The 13,746-nt window shown below is 44.1% G+C and overlaps 1 protein-coding gene across 4 annotated transcripts in view; it reads right to left on the bottom strand.

Moving 5' to 3' along the window:
- Nucleotides 1-13,746, bottom strand: part of CNTLN (centlein) — a 494,856-nt gene that overhangs the window by 366,415 nt on the left and 114,695 nt on the right. For all 4 annotated transcript variants that reach the window (XM_073552475.1, XM_073552478.1, XM_073552476.1 and 1 more), the window contains exons 5-7: nucleotides 3,207-3,341; nucleotides 2,456-2,635; nucleotides 1,731-1,864 (exon numbers count right to left, since the gene is read on the bottom strand). In XM_073552475.1, the coding sequence (XP_073408576.1) occupies nucleotides 1,731-1,864; nucleotides 2,456-2,635; nucleotides 3,207-3,341 (449 nt within the window). The remainder of the gene's footprint in view (nucleotides 1-1,730; nucleotides 1,865-2,455; nucleotides 2,636-3,206; nucleotides 3,342-13,746) is intronic.

Here is a 13,746-nt window from a genome sequence, read left to right as displayed (position 1 = left end):
CTACTAAAATGCTTGTGCACGCCTTCATCATCTCATGCCTCGACTACTGCAACATCCTTTTCTGTGGCCTCCCTGCTAACACTCTTGCACCTCTCCAGTCCATCCTTAACTCTGCTGCCCAACTAATTCATCTCTTTCCTCGCTACTCCTCCGCTTCTCCCCTCTGCAAATCTCTTTACTGGCTCCCATTCCCTCAGCGTATCGAATTCAAATTACTAATACTGACCTACAAGGCCATCTATAACCTGTCTCCTCCATATATCTCTGAACTAATCTCTCGATATCTTCCCTCACGTAATCTCCGGTCCTCCCAAGACCTCCTTCTCTCCTCCACACTTATTCGTTCCTCACCCAATCGCCTCCAAGACTTCTCCCGAATATCCCGCATCCTCTGGAATTCTGTGCTCCAACATGTCCGACTATCAACCACATTCGGATCCTTCAGACGGAACCTGAAAACCCACCTATTCAGGAAAGCTTACAGCCTGCAATGACCCCGATGCCTCCTCACCACTACCAGAGCTACCGCCTCACCATCACCAGAGGTGCTGCAACACCCCAACTTACTGTCTCCTTCCCCACCATCCTGTAGAATGTAAGCCCGCAAGGGCAGGGTCCTCTTCCCTCTGTATCTGTGATTGCTAGTTTGTTTACTGTAAGTGATATCTGTAATTTGAATGTAACCCCTTCTCATGTGCAGCACCATGGAATCAATCGTGCTATATAAATATATAATAATAATTTTATACAATAGACAAGTAATGAGAGCAGACAGTTACTCTTTAAAGCGGTTCTCAGGGCATTTGATATTGATGACTTATACTTGGGATGGATGATCAATATCAGATTGATGGGGGTTCAACACCTTAAACCCCACCTATCAGCTGTTATTAGCTGGGACAGCAGCTGTATGTAAACACTGAATGAAGGTGCAATGCACAGCTCCAAGTAATGTTCAGCGGCTGCTGCCACGTATTGTAGAACAGTACCCATGAGCTGCATAGTAGAATTTCTCTAAATATTTTCATCCCGCCACCACCAGAGCTGCTAGCCGCTGATTGGTGGGATGCTAGGTGTCAGACCCCAATCAAATCTATCCAAAGGAAAAGTCATCAATATCAGATGCCCAGAGTACCCCGTTAAAGAGAGCCTGTCATCATAATTTTGTAAAGTAAAAGCATAGCTATAATGGCGCTGTAACACTGATTAAATTGATATCTTTGGTGAAGAAATCCGCTTTGTTCTTCAATCACCATTTGAAATTTTTTGCTGATATAGAATTCAGTGCACAGGGGCCGGACTGTACACTGGGTCATCTTATCTGTCTGTTATTCCCCGGCCCCTCTGTCTGCCTCCGGTCTTTGAATGACCTGCCTCCTCTGTTTGAAATCTCTGTAGTGACCTCTCAATTAAAGAGCGGAGACAGACGGAGAGGTTGGGGAATCAGTGGGAGGGTAAGACCCAGTGCACTGTGCACCAAAATCTAACTGGCAGCAAACTTTGAACGGTGATTAAAGAAGAACCACAATGCAGATTTAGTCATCAAAGGTATCATTTTCATCAGTGCTGTAGCGCCATTACAGACATGTCTTTACGTCACATGCCAAAATCGTGCTCAGTGATTCTCTTTAAAGCTTTGCAGTTTACTGTATGCTCCTTGCCAGAAAATGATAACCTATACATTAAAAAATAAATAAAAATTGTCAAATTATGCCATGTTATCCACTGACCTCAGTCGGGCCACATCTAGCTCTTTCTGAGCCAGCTCAGTCTTTTTGACAGCAACTTGCGATGACAGGCCATTCATTTTACTATGCATCGCCTCCATCTGGTGACCAGCTTCTTTTAAATTCAACTCTAACGCCTTTATAAAAGCAACAGGGGGAAAAAAAATATATAAAAGAACGACAGCACATTAAAATGTATACTTTCTAAGTACCATATGTGTCTAAGGTAAACTTCCAACTTGTTAAGGCATTTGAAATAGAAGCGTCGCCAGTGTGAATATAGATGTATTTTTCATACACCTTCCAAAAGTGGCCCATAAGCCTTAAATCTATCATCGCTTTTCCCTTCTTAACCAAAATAATCCATCTGTGCCTGAAAACTCTTGATGAATGGCGCCAGGGTAAAATAAGAAGTGAAGTATATTTTCGGATCTTCCATATTTGCATTCATAACATATGTATTCTGTAAGTTTTATGTGAGAATGAAGTCTGTTGTACTGTTTAATGATTAGACTTTAGAATGGCTATTTGATGTCAGCTTCCTGCTTTGCCGCATCAATTTTTAAAGAGCTGTGGGTTTTAAGTGTAGGAATTTAAATGAATGCAGGTCCCAACTGGCATGTTTGAATACATAAGTTGTTATCACAGCAAATAACACGAAGCATAAGTGCACGCCACAATGTAGTTTGAAAAATCATGCGGGGGAATCCAGCCGCTCGGCAGCATACCTTGATTTTGGCATCAATGCCAGAGTTCTCTCCTCTCCACTGTGCCTCCTGCTTCCGTGCTTTCTCCAGGTCACCGAGCAGGTCGGCACATTTCTTGCTTAATTTCTCCTTCTCCTGCTCCATATTTTTAAAAATGGCTGCCTTCTGTTCCTCTTCTTTTCGCGAGCTCTTCCTAGTGTCCTGTTGGATAAAGTCACTTCATCACATAAAACCTACATGTGCTCCTGACAATCACCTAACAGCTTCTCACTGAGAGACCCAGAGCCGCGGAGAAGGTCTTGAGATTCAGCTTTTATCAGTTTATTTTAGCCGTGCAGGTGGAAGGGACTTATTGCTTTAACTACTTGACAGCTCTGATGAGCACACATATGCAAGGAATCCTTTAATTGATCAAGATGCCTTTGATGATGTCCCCAGCTATTTTTGAGACCCGCACAGACATATCATTCCAGACCTCGGCTTTATCAATTAATAATACCAGTCCCATCAGAATGTAATTAAAAAGAAGCCACATATTCACACTACTTTCACCAGCTTCATATCCATCATTAAGTATTTATTTGAAAGTTATAAGTCTCAGATTTTCGACTTTAAAGCAGTGCTACGCGTGGAGGGATAACTGCAAAGCAGAGCGAGGCCTCGGGCAATTCTTTTGCAGCATATGTCCCTTTCTATGTCACACTTGATGACACAGCATGAAGCACAGCGCTTCACAGCAAGACAACGGGAAAATGTGTACAAGACAAGGCACCTTAAGCTCCTGACTTTTATCTTTTAATTTCTCTTGGAGGTCATCAAGTTCCTTTTTGAGAAAAGTGTTTTCTTCATCGACAGCAATCTTTCTCTGCACAAGGTTGTTTATCTCCTGCTGCTGTCCGGATGCTCTCTAGAACAAAAAAGAAAGACAATGCAATGCAGACAATGCCCCTGCAGTATTTCAGTCATGTTTCCATTCCATGTGTATAAACTTCACCGCAAAAAACCCTTTCATTTTATAGGAATATTAGCAGATACAAAAACTGATATCAACAATAGAAAGGAAAATAACACATGCAGGTGTACGCACCGATGTTATATATTGTAACTGCGGAGATGTCAGTCGTGCCACAGTTTCTGACTATGGAATAAAAGATTTCACTATGGTCTCAGTTATAAGCAAATATTAACTAGTGTATATATATATATTTACACACACACACACACACATACATACACGCGCTGTACATATACACTCACAAATAAAGTTGTGTGAAAGTGTTTGCCCCCTTCCTGATTTCCTATTCATTTCCAGACTGATAGATCTCAATTACTTTGCTTCTCATTTGTTCCAGAATTTCTTTGGCTCGCAGCATAATGGCTAGCTTTTGAGGAACTTTTAGTCTACATCACTTTGTCAGGCAGGTCCTATTTAGGTGATTTCTTGATTGAGAACAGGTGTGGTAGTAATCAGGACTGGGTGTGGCTAGGGAGTTTGAACTTAGCTTCCAAAAGATATGATAAAATTATGTTTTAAAAGGGGGGGCGCAATCACTTTTTCACACAGTAGGTTTGGATTTCTTTTTCCCTTAATAATAAAGAACATCATTTAAAAACTGCATTTTGGGTTTACTTGTGTTATCTTTGTCTAATATTTACATTTGCTTGGTGATCTGAAACATTGAAATGTGACAAACATGTAAAAGAATTTGAAATCAGGAAGGGGGCAAACTTTTTCACACAACTATATACATACAGTAAATACATACATACATATACACTCACTGGCCACTTTATTAGGTACACCATGCTAATAACGGGTTGGACCCCCTTTTGCCTTCAGAACTGCCTCAATTCTTCGTGGCAGAGATTCAACAAGGTGCTGGAAGCATTCCTCAGAGATTTTGGACCATATTGACATGATGGCATCACACAGTTGGCGCAGATTTGTCGGCTGCACATCCCTGATGCGAATCTCCCGTTCCACCACATCCCAAAGATGCTCTATTGGATTGAGATCTGGTGACTGAGGAGGCCATTTGAGTACAGTGAACTCATTGTCATGTTCAAGAAACCAATCTGAGATGATTCGAGCTTTATGACATGGCGCATTATCCTGCTGAAAGTAGCCATCAGATGTTGGGTACATTGTGGTCATAAAGGGATGGACATGGTCAGCAACAATACTCAGGTAGGCTGTGGCGTTGCAACGATGCTCAATTGGTACCAAGGGGCCCAAAGAGTGCCAAGAAAAAATTCCCCACACCATGACACCACCACCACCAGCCTGAACCGTTGATACAAGGCAGGATGGATCCATGCTTTCATGTTGTTTACGCCAAATTCTGACCCTACCATCCGAATGTCGCAGCAGAAATCGAGACTCATCAGACCAGGCAACGTTTTTCCAATCTTCTACTGTCCAATTTCGATGAGCTTGTGCAAATTGTAGCCTCAGTTTCCTGTTCTTAGCTGAGAGGAGTGGTACCCGGTGTGGTCTTCTGCTGCTGTAGCCCATCTGCCTCAAAGTTCGACGCACTGTGCATTCAGAGATGCTCTTCTGCCTACCTTGGTTGTAACGGGTGGCAATTTGAGTCACTGTTGCCTTTCTATCAGCTCGAACCAGTCTGCCCATTCTCTTCTGACCTCTGGCATCAACAAGGCATTTCCGGCCACAGAACTGCCGCTCACTGGATTTTTTTTCTTTTTCGGACCATTCTCTGTAAACCCTAGAGATGGTTGTGCGTGAAAATCCCAGTAGATCAGCAGTTTCTGAAATACTCAGACCAGCCCTTCTGGCACCAACAATCATGCCACGTTCAAAGGCACTCAAATCACCTTTCTTCCCCATACTGATGCTCGGTTTGAACTGCAGGAGATTGTCTTGACCATGTCTACATGCTTAAATGCACTGAGTTGCCGCCATGTGATTGGCTGATTAGAAATTAAGTCTTAACACACAGTTGGACAGGTGTACCTAATAAAGTGGCCAGTGAGTGTATATGGATAGTAGAGATTCACACTCTAAGGAAGGCATTAGGTAGTGTTCACACAGGCATTGTGGTTTGGTCCAAACAGGTCCGGTTTTATTGCTTTCATAAAACTACAAAGGGATTCAAAACCAAACCGGCCTCTTCTGGTCACAAAGGTGTAACTGCAAAAAAAACCTGTTCATTCAACAGGCACATATATGTCAATGTGGGTTCATCTGAAAACATTACAGTCCTTTCAAATGGAGCAAACTACACAGAAGAGACACAACCCCACCAGTCTCATACTTCCCCTCAGCCTAGGCACCCACAGCTTCAAGAGCCAAAAAGAAGTGTTCAACTCCATGCACAATTCACACTGAACAGACTGCAGCTTCCACAGGTTACTCTGCAGCTCCTACTCACAAACTGCTCAGCTTTCCTAGCAGACCCATTCAATCTCCATTCAGATGATATTGCAAATAAGGAAGTTTCAGGGCGCTCACTTCTGAGGATCCTTAACCCAATTTGGAGTAAGAGGGCTATATAGCCAAAAAACTAAGTATCTCTAAAATTGTATCAGATGATATTTTATTGGCTAGGTAAAATGCAAACTTTTATAAAAACATTTAAACATTTTTTGCTATAAAAACACGTTTGTCCATGTGGGCCTTAATCAGGTGTATGATAAAATGATTTTCAATTACACTTGGACCCGTTGAAGCGCTTGCAGGTAGTAAAGATAAAAATTTTTAAAAAAAAAAAGCAAAAACAAGACAAACGGGGAATCTATTGCTTGATCTATATGAGATCAGAGATCTTATTCAGTCCATCAGGGTTCAGACTGCCAAGTCTGTACATATCCAATAGGACTCTTTGGCATTAAGAACTGCTTTTCGATTTCTCGTTGCTGCAGGTATTTCTTCTATTAGCGTGACTTTTATACATTCAAAGTTTTTGTTATATATAAGAGTGATGTGCTTAGATAAACTTTGTTTTGAAAACCCTATTTTCACATTATGTCTATGACAATTCAAACGATTTGGTAGTGACTGTGCAGTGCGGACGACATATAAAAGTCCACACACACCGGTCACCACATACACAACAAAATCAGAACCACAAGATAATTCTTGGGTAAAATTGTATGTGGTATTTGGTTGTACATCCTTTGGAATAAACTGCAATCAGTCACTCCTTATGACGATCTATAAGCGTCTTACACCTCTCAACTAGATTTGTAGGTTTAGTATGCAGCTGAGAAAGCTTACCCAGGCTCTACATGTACAAAGTCCATAGACAGTGATGTGCCTATCACAATAGGGTGCGAGTCTGACCAGGGCTCACAGAACCAGCTAGTTACAGCAAAACAAACATTGTAAACAAACAGATCCTGGAGCTTAATAAGGCTACTTTAAGGCCTCTTTCACACATCAGTTTTTTGCCGTCAGGCGCGATCCGGCTTTTTTTTGTAAAACCGGATCCGGCAAAATGCAATGCCGGATCCATTTTTCCCCATTGACTTGCATTAGCGCCGGATCGCGCCGGATGGCATTGCGTTTCATCCGTTTTTTGCCGGATCCGGCTACTTGTCTCATTCCGGCGTCTGGAAAAAACGGCTACTGTAACGTTTTTTGTCTCAGGCGAAAAAGCCGGAAGCGCCGGATCCAGAAAAAGACGGATCCAGCCACCGGATCCGTTTTTTTAAGTCTGCGCATGCTCAGATCCAATTGGCCAGCCCCCAGGAAACCGATATAACCTGCTAGATGGATCCAGCAAAAAAACGGATCCGTTTCTACAGTTCTCCAAAATTTATGCCGGATCCGTTTTTTCTAAAAATAGCCGGATCCTGCCTGACGGCAAAAAACTGATTTGTGAAAGTAGCCTAAGACTTGTGTTATGAGGCGCAGCGCAGGGCCGCAGCTAAGCTCCGCCCCCAGCCGCGCCTCCTCTGGTCAGCTCCTCCTATGGGTTGGGTACGCTGGCCGTGCACTGGTATGCTTCTGCCGTCGCATGCGCCCTTTTGGCGCTGCGCCGAGCGCACAAAAATGCAGCACGTGCGTTTGGCACACGTCGGCACAGCGCCAAAAGGGCGCATGCGCCGGCAAAAGCATACCAGCGCACGGCCAGCGTACCCAACGCTAAATATAGGGTACACCGGTCGCATGCAGCGTCATGTGCCCATAGGAAGAGCCTTAGAGAGGCATTCCTGAAATCTGTGTTTTAACCCCTACCTCATTCTATCTTCAGATAACATTGCTAAAACCTGCTAACAGATTCTCTTGGCATGTGATCTGGTGATTGACTCGGTCATTGAAGAATATTCCACTTCTTTGCCTTAAACTCCTTGGTTGCTTTGCCAGTATGTTTCAGATGTTATCCATCTGAATCTAAGCAGAGAGTATAGCCCTGTACACTTCAGAATTCATCCTGTCTTAATTCACATCATCAACAAACACTAGTGACCTAGTGCCATTGGAAGCCATGCATGCCCATGTCATCACACTGTCTCCACCATGTTTTAGAGGATGTGGTGTGCTTTGAATCTTGATCTGTTACAAGCCTTCTCCATACTTTCTTCCTCACATCATTCTGGTACAGGTTGATCTTTGTTTCATCTGTCCAAAGAATGCTTTTCCAGAATTGGGCTGGCTTTTTTACATGGATTTTTTTTTAGCAAAGTCTAAACTGGCGTTTCGATGTTTAAGGCTGACTAATAATTTGCACCTTATAGTGAACTCACGTTGTTGGCCAAAATACAACGTCCTCAGTCCACAAGTTCCAAAACTGAGTTAACTGCCCACGTACCAGGCGATGCCCACTGTCTCCCAACTTTTGCTTGGCCCACAGCTTTTGGCATTTCCAGCCGTGTGCAGTCACAGCCTATGTTCCCCCAGACGATGGATACCATGACCGCAGCTCATGGATACCCCTCTAGCCAACAATGAATTTCTTTTTATTGTCATTCCACCATACACCAAGCCTCCCCCCCGGGAGTGAGCCCGGCCCTCAGGAAAACACTCCCTTCCCAAAGCTAACTGTGCATTGGTGGGTATGTCTCACTTAAGGGCATGTCACACTTAGCGATATCGCTAGCAATATCGCTATAACTAGTGACGTTATAGCGATATTGCTAGCGATATCTCTGTGTCTGATACTTACCAGCGACCGGCTCCCCCGCTGGTTATCGCTGATCGCGCGAGAACGGCCAGGACTGTTTCTCGTCGTCAGCTTCCTGCGGCGCTTCCTGTGGAGAGACGAGCGACGCGTGGAGCCGGGCGGGAGGACGCAGGATCGCCTGGTGTGACAGGTAAGTAGCGACCCCCGTCCCCAGCGATGTCGCTGGTGAGATCTGCCTATGTGGCAGCTCACTAGCAACCACTTAGCGATGTACCAGCGATCCTGACCGCGTCATATCGCTGGTCGGGATCGCTGGTACATCACTAAGTGTGACAGTACCTTTAGACTGATCCCCCTCACCTGGACTGCATGTGAGACCCCCTGTTATGACGGCTCCCCTGAGTCTACTTTCTCCATCCACACAATGGGCCTAGGCTAAGCCAGTAGAACAATGGAATGATAGGATGATTGCTTTACATTTACCCTTAGCAGTCTCCTGTCTGGCCTAAGCTATATATAAGATCTAGCCTCATCGTCTTCCTCTGCTTACTGTCACTTAATGGAAACATTGATTCCTGAGGACGAACTGACGAGCAAGCAAATCACTACTAAAACACAGCAAGAAAATACCTAATAAAACACAAAAATATCAACGCAACTGGTGCTTCATGCTGGAAAAAGTCTGCATGCAGTAACACAGTGGACTCCAGTCTACGATCATTTGTTAAATAGTCTTTAGTCCATAACCAGCTCCTCACATACTGAAACACCTACTTCCTAGATAGTGTTCTTCGCTTGGTGGATGTTGAGAAGGGGATTTTATTCAACATGGAAATGATTCTGTGATCATTTATAACTGTTGTCTTCCATAGATATCCAGGCCTTTTGAGTTCCCAAGCTTACCTCGGCATTCATCTTCGTCTGAAGAATGTATCAAACTGTTGATTTGGCTACTCAACATTTCTGCTATCCTTCTCATGGATTTCTTCTGTTTTTCAGCCTAATTATGGTCAGTTTCTCTTCCATTGAGGGCTTTTTGACTGCATGTTGTGGGTTCATATCAACAGCATCCAAATGCAAATGCCACACACAAAATCAGCTCGAGACCTTTTACCTACTTAATTGAAGGTGAATTAAATCGCAAATAGCCCGGAAGCCTATTAAAGAGCTTTTGAGACAATAGTCCAATTAGTTTTGGTCCCTTTAATATGTAGTTGGCACTTTTTAAAGACCTGCAATACCTAAATTCTTACTTAAATTAGGATGTGAGTACCATGAAATAAAAGCAGAGAGCCAGCAATTTAAGCACATACTGATAAGAAGAAAACTTGGGCAATATATGGGCAAAACAGGGGTAGCTAGATAAGTGAGGAGGGGCAACAAGCCAGTCAAAAGAAATGCATTTTTAGGGCATGCTTAAAACTGTGGTCATTGGGAATTACTCAAATTTACCTAGATAGTACTTAGGAAAAGAAGAAGGTATGCAAAGACATGGATCGCTTGTCCAGAGTAGTGAATTCCAAAAAATTGGTGCAGCACACTAGACAAGAATGGGAGGTTCAGATTATTGAGCCCCCATATGCCACCAATGAAACAGACAAACTACTGATGGGCTGTAAGTTTCATTGGTGCTATATGAGGGCTGTAAGACGTACATGGTTGGTGGTGTCCAGTGTCACTACTGCCTCCTTGGTATTGTGTAACATGTTCTGCAACATGTGGACGGCACATCGGTAAAAATAGTGGAAGATGAGAAGCGAGTACCTGGGGCTGAGACGGCCAAGCGGAAAGACTCAGTTCACAAAAGCCAAAACAGCAACATTTCCAGGGCTAGCAATCTGGCAATGCGTGAATTTAGAGTTTGAGCCTATGGGTGGGTGGATATTTCTTCTTACTGTGAAACGTCTGGGTCAGGGACAATTCAACGATGAGCTGGGACAACAAACTGGACGTGGCTGCTTAATGTGGTGTCTGTGGAACCGCAGACTGTGGGAGGCAGGAGGCATCGGCGCCTGCTTTCTGGCAGCAGATTGGGAAGGCTATAACACAGGGGAAGGGGCAGGTTTCCCCCTCAGATACAGATTTTGTATCCAGGCGTTCCGCCCACCTACTGGGGAGCTTGGCTGCAATGTGCTTCTGCATGCTGGTGGTGCTCAGATTAGCAATGTTTTTTAATTTATTTATTATGCTTATCTTATATAGAGCTATCTTATTCCACAGCGCTTTATATACATTATCATCACTGTTACCAATGGGGCTCACAATCAAAATTCCTGATCACTATGTCTTTGAAGTGTGGAAGGATACCTTGGGCAATGTATGGGCAATGTAAGGAAACTGGAGAACCCGGAGGAAACCCACTTACAGTTGTTTTGTCTGTAGGACTTTCAGAAAAAAACTACTATACAGGGGAACAACGCACCCTTGGCCTGTTATCTAGCTGAGTGGGGGGGCTCTGTGGAATAACTGACCGAGTTCTCCCTCTGATCAAATCACTACGTCTTCCAGCCTGTTTTTGTGCTACGGATCCATTCCTTTCTGCCCTGCTGTGCTCCCTATGTGTGCCACCGTGCCAGGTTAGATCAGCGGCCTCATCATCAACCACGCTGTTTCCCAATTCACCAATCTGATCCTCCTTCTGAGTTGCAATTTTAGGCTGACCTGATGGCAACTGTGCGTGATTATTTCACCTGGCTCTCTTCATACAAATGATTAACTTGCGATGTAATTAGTCTTTATCGATCCATCCCGCATCAGACTGTTGTGAGCAGCCTGTCGTATATTTTGAAATAATACAGCATATATAGAAGAGAGATCCAAATCTTCATTCTAGATGCAGTTTTCTTTTTGCTAATGCACAATTATTCTTCGTTTAATAGAGTTTTTCCTCCAAAAACAAGGAATAGGTATGGGAGGAAATGCTCACTTTCCATTGCAAACATTACAGTGGCACTTTGGGGGTAAATTATAAATAGACATACCGGTAATTCAGTTTCTAGGAACTTTCCATGACAGCATAGGAGGTTGTCTCCACACCCTAATGGGGGACAGGAAGCACAAAGAGGTTAAAAGCCCCTTCTACCTCCTATTCACCAGTGACGTATAACGCACATCATAGCATCGGTTACCTTTAGTCTCCCAGGAATTATCCAAGGAACATAGGGAGGGAATTAGTGCTGTCGTGGAAGGTTTCTAGAAACCGAATTACGGGAAGGTCTAATTCTTTTTTCTCTAGTCACCTTCCACGACAGCATAGGAGGAACACCAACCAATTCTGCACTAGGGGTGGACAACGACCTGGAGTACATTCCGGCCAAAGGATAGATCACTATTGGACAATAAGTCCAATCTATAGTGCCTGGTAAATGGTATGGAGTCAAGATCATGTTGTGGTCCTGCAGATCTGCTCGGTGGATGCGCCTGCGCTCTCAGCCCAGGAGACTGAGGTAGATCTTATAGAATTAGCCTTGACCACAGCAGGGGGTGTCATATTCTGAGCCAGAAATGTTTCGGATATGGCCCTCTTGATCCAATTCGCGATGGTACACTTTGTCATTTTATTCCCTTTATTTCGACCCAATGGCTGTATAAATAAATTTTGGTCAACTCTCCAGTAACTGGTTTGTTCTAAGTAATAATAATAATAATAAATTTTATTTCTATAGCGCCGACATATTCCGCAGCACTTTACATTTCAGAGGGGACTTCTACAGACAACAGACATTACAACATAACAATAATCACATAGATCATAACAGATACCAAGAGGAATGAGGGCCCTGCTCGCAAGCTTACAATCTATGAGGAAAAAGGTGGGTGGTAACAATTGCCCTGATTGTTTGAACCAGCCATAATGTTTAGTGTCTAACAGTACGGACACAGAGGGCTAATGGATGCATAAAGCAAGATTGTACTCCGAACATCGCGAGTATGGAATTCCTCCTCCTTTAGATTTGCTGGATTCTGGCAAAAAGAGGGACGTACGATGTACTGTGAAGAAAGGACGGATCAAAAAGGAGACCTATAGAGTCGTCTCTAATTATGAAATAAGGTTCTCTTATTGATAAAGCTTGCAACTCCCCTACACGTCTTCCTTGGCAACAAGAAAGGCTGCTTTGTATGAGAGGAGTTGAAGAGTACAGGAAGACAGAGGCTTGAACGGTGGACGTGTGAGACCTTTGAGGACTCTCATGATCCCAGTGCAGGTTTTAACCTGCACGTCAGGGGTTAATGTCTTGAGCCCAGTGCAGGCTTTGACCTGAATGCCTGGGGTTAATTATTGTGGCCTCTCTTTGGTTCAAGGAGAGCTTGTTATAGCCCTGGGAAACTTCAATCACCGTCAGTTATGCTTTTGCCCTTGGCTGAGTGGGGTGACCCCTGTGTGCCTGTGCCTTCTGATTGTCTTCTAGATTGCTTATATGGTTCTGACCCGGTTCTGTCCCCTGTTGTGAGTTTGTCTCTTGATTCAGTACCTGTGTATCTGCTTCTCTGGTTTCTGACTCATTGCCTATGTCCTGACTATTCTCTGATTGCCCCTCTTGTACTGTGCTGCTATCTCCATATATGACTCATTGCTTACGTTCTGACTACTCTCTGCTTGTCCCTCTGGTACCGCGCCGCCCTCTCCGTGTATGACCCCCCCGTTTGTCTGACCTGAGGATCCCTGTAGTAGAATCCTGCATTCATCTCCAGCAGGATGCTAAGCCCCGCCCCCTGCAGTCACATGGTCGTAGGTCCTTCACTGCATGCTACCTTCAGCATCCCAGGTCCTGTCTGCCTGAGCGTGCCCTGCAGTATCTGACCCCGGGCCCTACCGCAGTGTGGGTAAGTCACCCTGTTCAGCCGTGGCAGTTCCCCGGCGCTGACAGGACCCTGACAAGGACCAAATTGAAATCCCAGGAAGGGACAACAGGCTGATTTCTGGGATGCAGTCTAAGGGCTGATACCATGAACCTCTTAATCCAACGATGGTTTGCTAAGTCCTGATCGAATACAGAACTAAGGGCAGAGACCTGAACCTTCAGAGTACTGGGTTTAAGGCCTAATTCTAGCCCTTTTTGTAGAAAATCCAATATTTGCAAAACATTTAGGTGGAATGGACCAGGTAGATTAGGAAGGCACCAGGATGAAAACTTCTTCCACACCTTATTATAAATAGCGCTGGTGAATGGTTTCCTGGATCTCTGTAAAGTAGTAATTACTGTGTCTGAAAGTCCTCTAGCACGT

Source organism: Dendrobates tinctorius, unplaced genomic scaffold, assembly GCF_039654945.1.
Source record: "Dendrobates tinctorius isolate UK_male_01 unplaced genomic scaffold, ASM3965494v1 ptg000191l, whole genome shotgun sequence".
Classification (NCBI taxonomy): domain Eukaryota; kingdom Metazoa; phylum Chordata; class Amphibia; order Anura; family Dendrobatidae; genus Dendrobates; species Dendrobates tinctorius.
The sequence above is the reverse complement of the archived record's forward strand: the minus strand, read 5'-3'. Positions and strand labels throughout refer to the sequence as shown.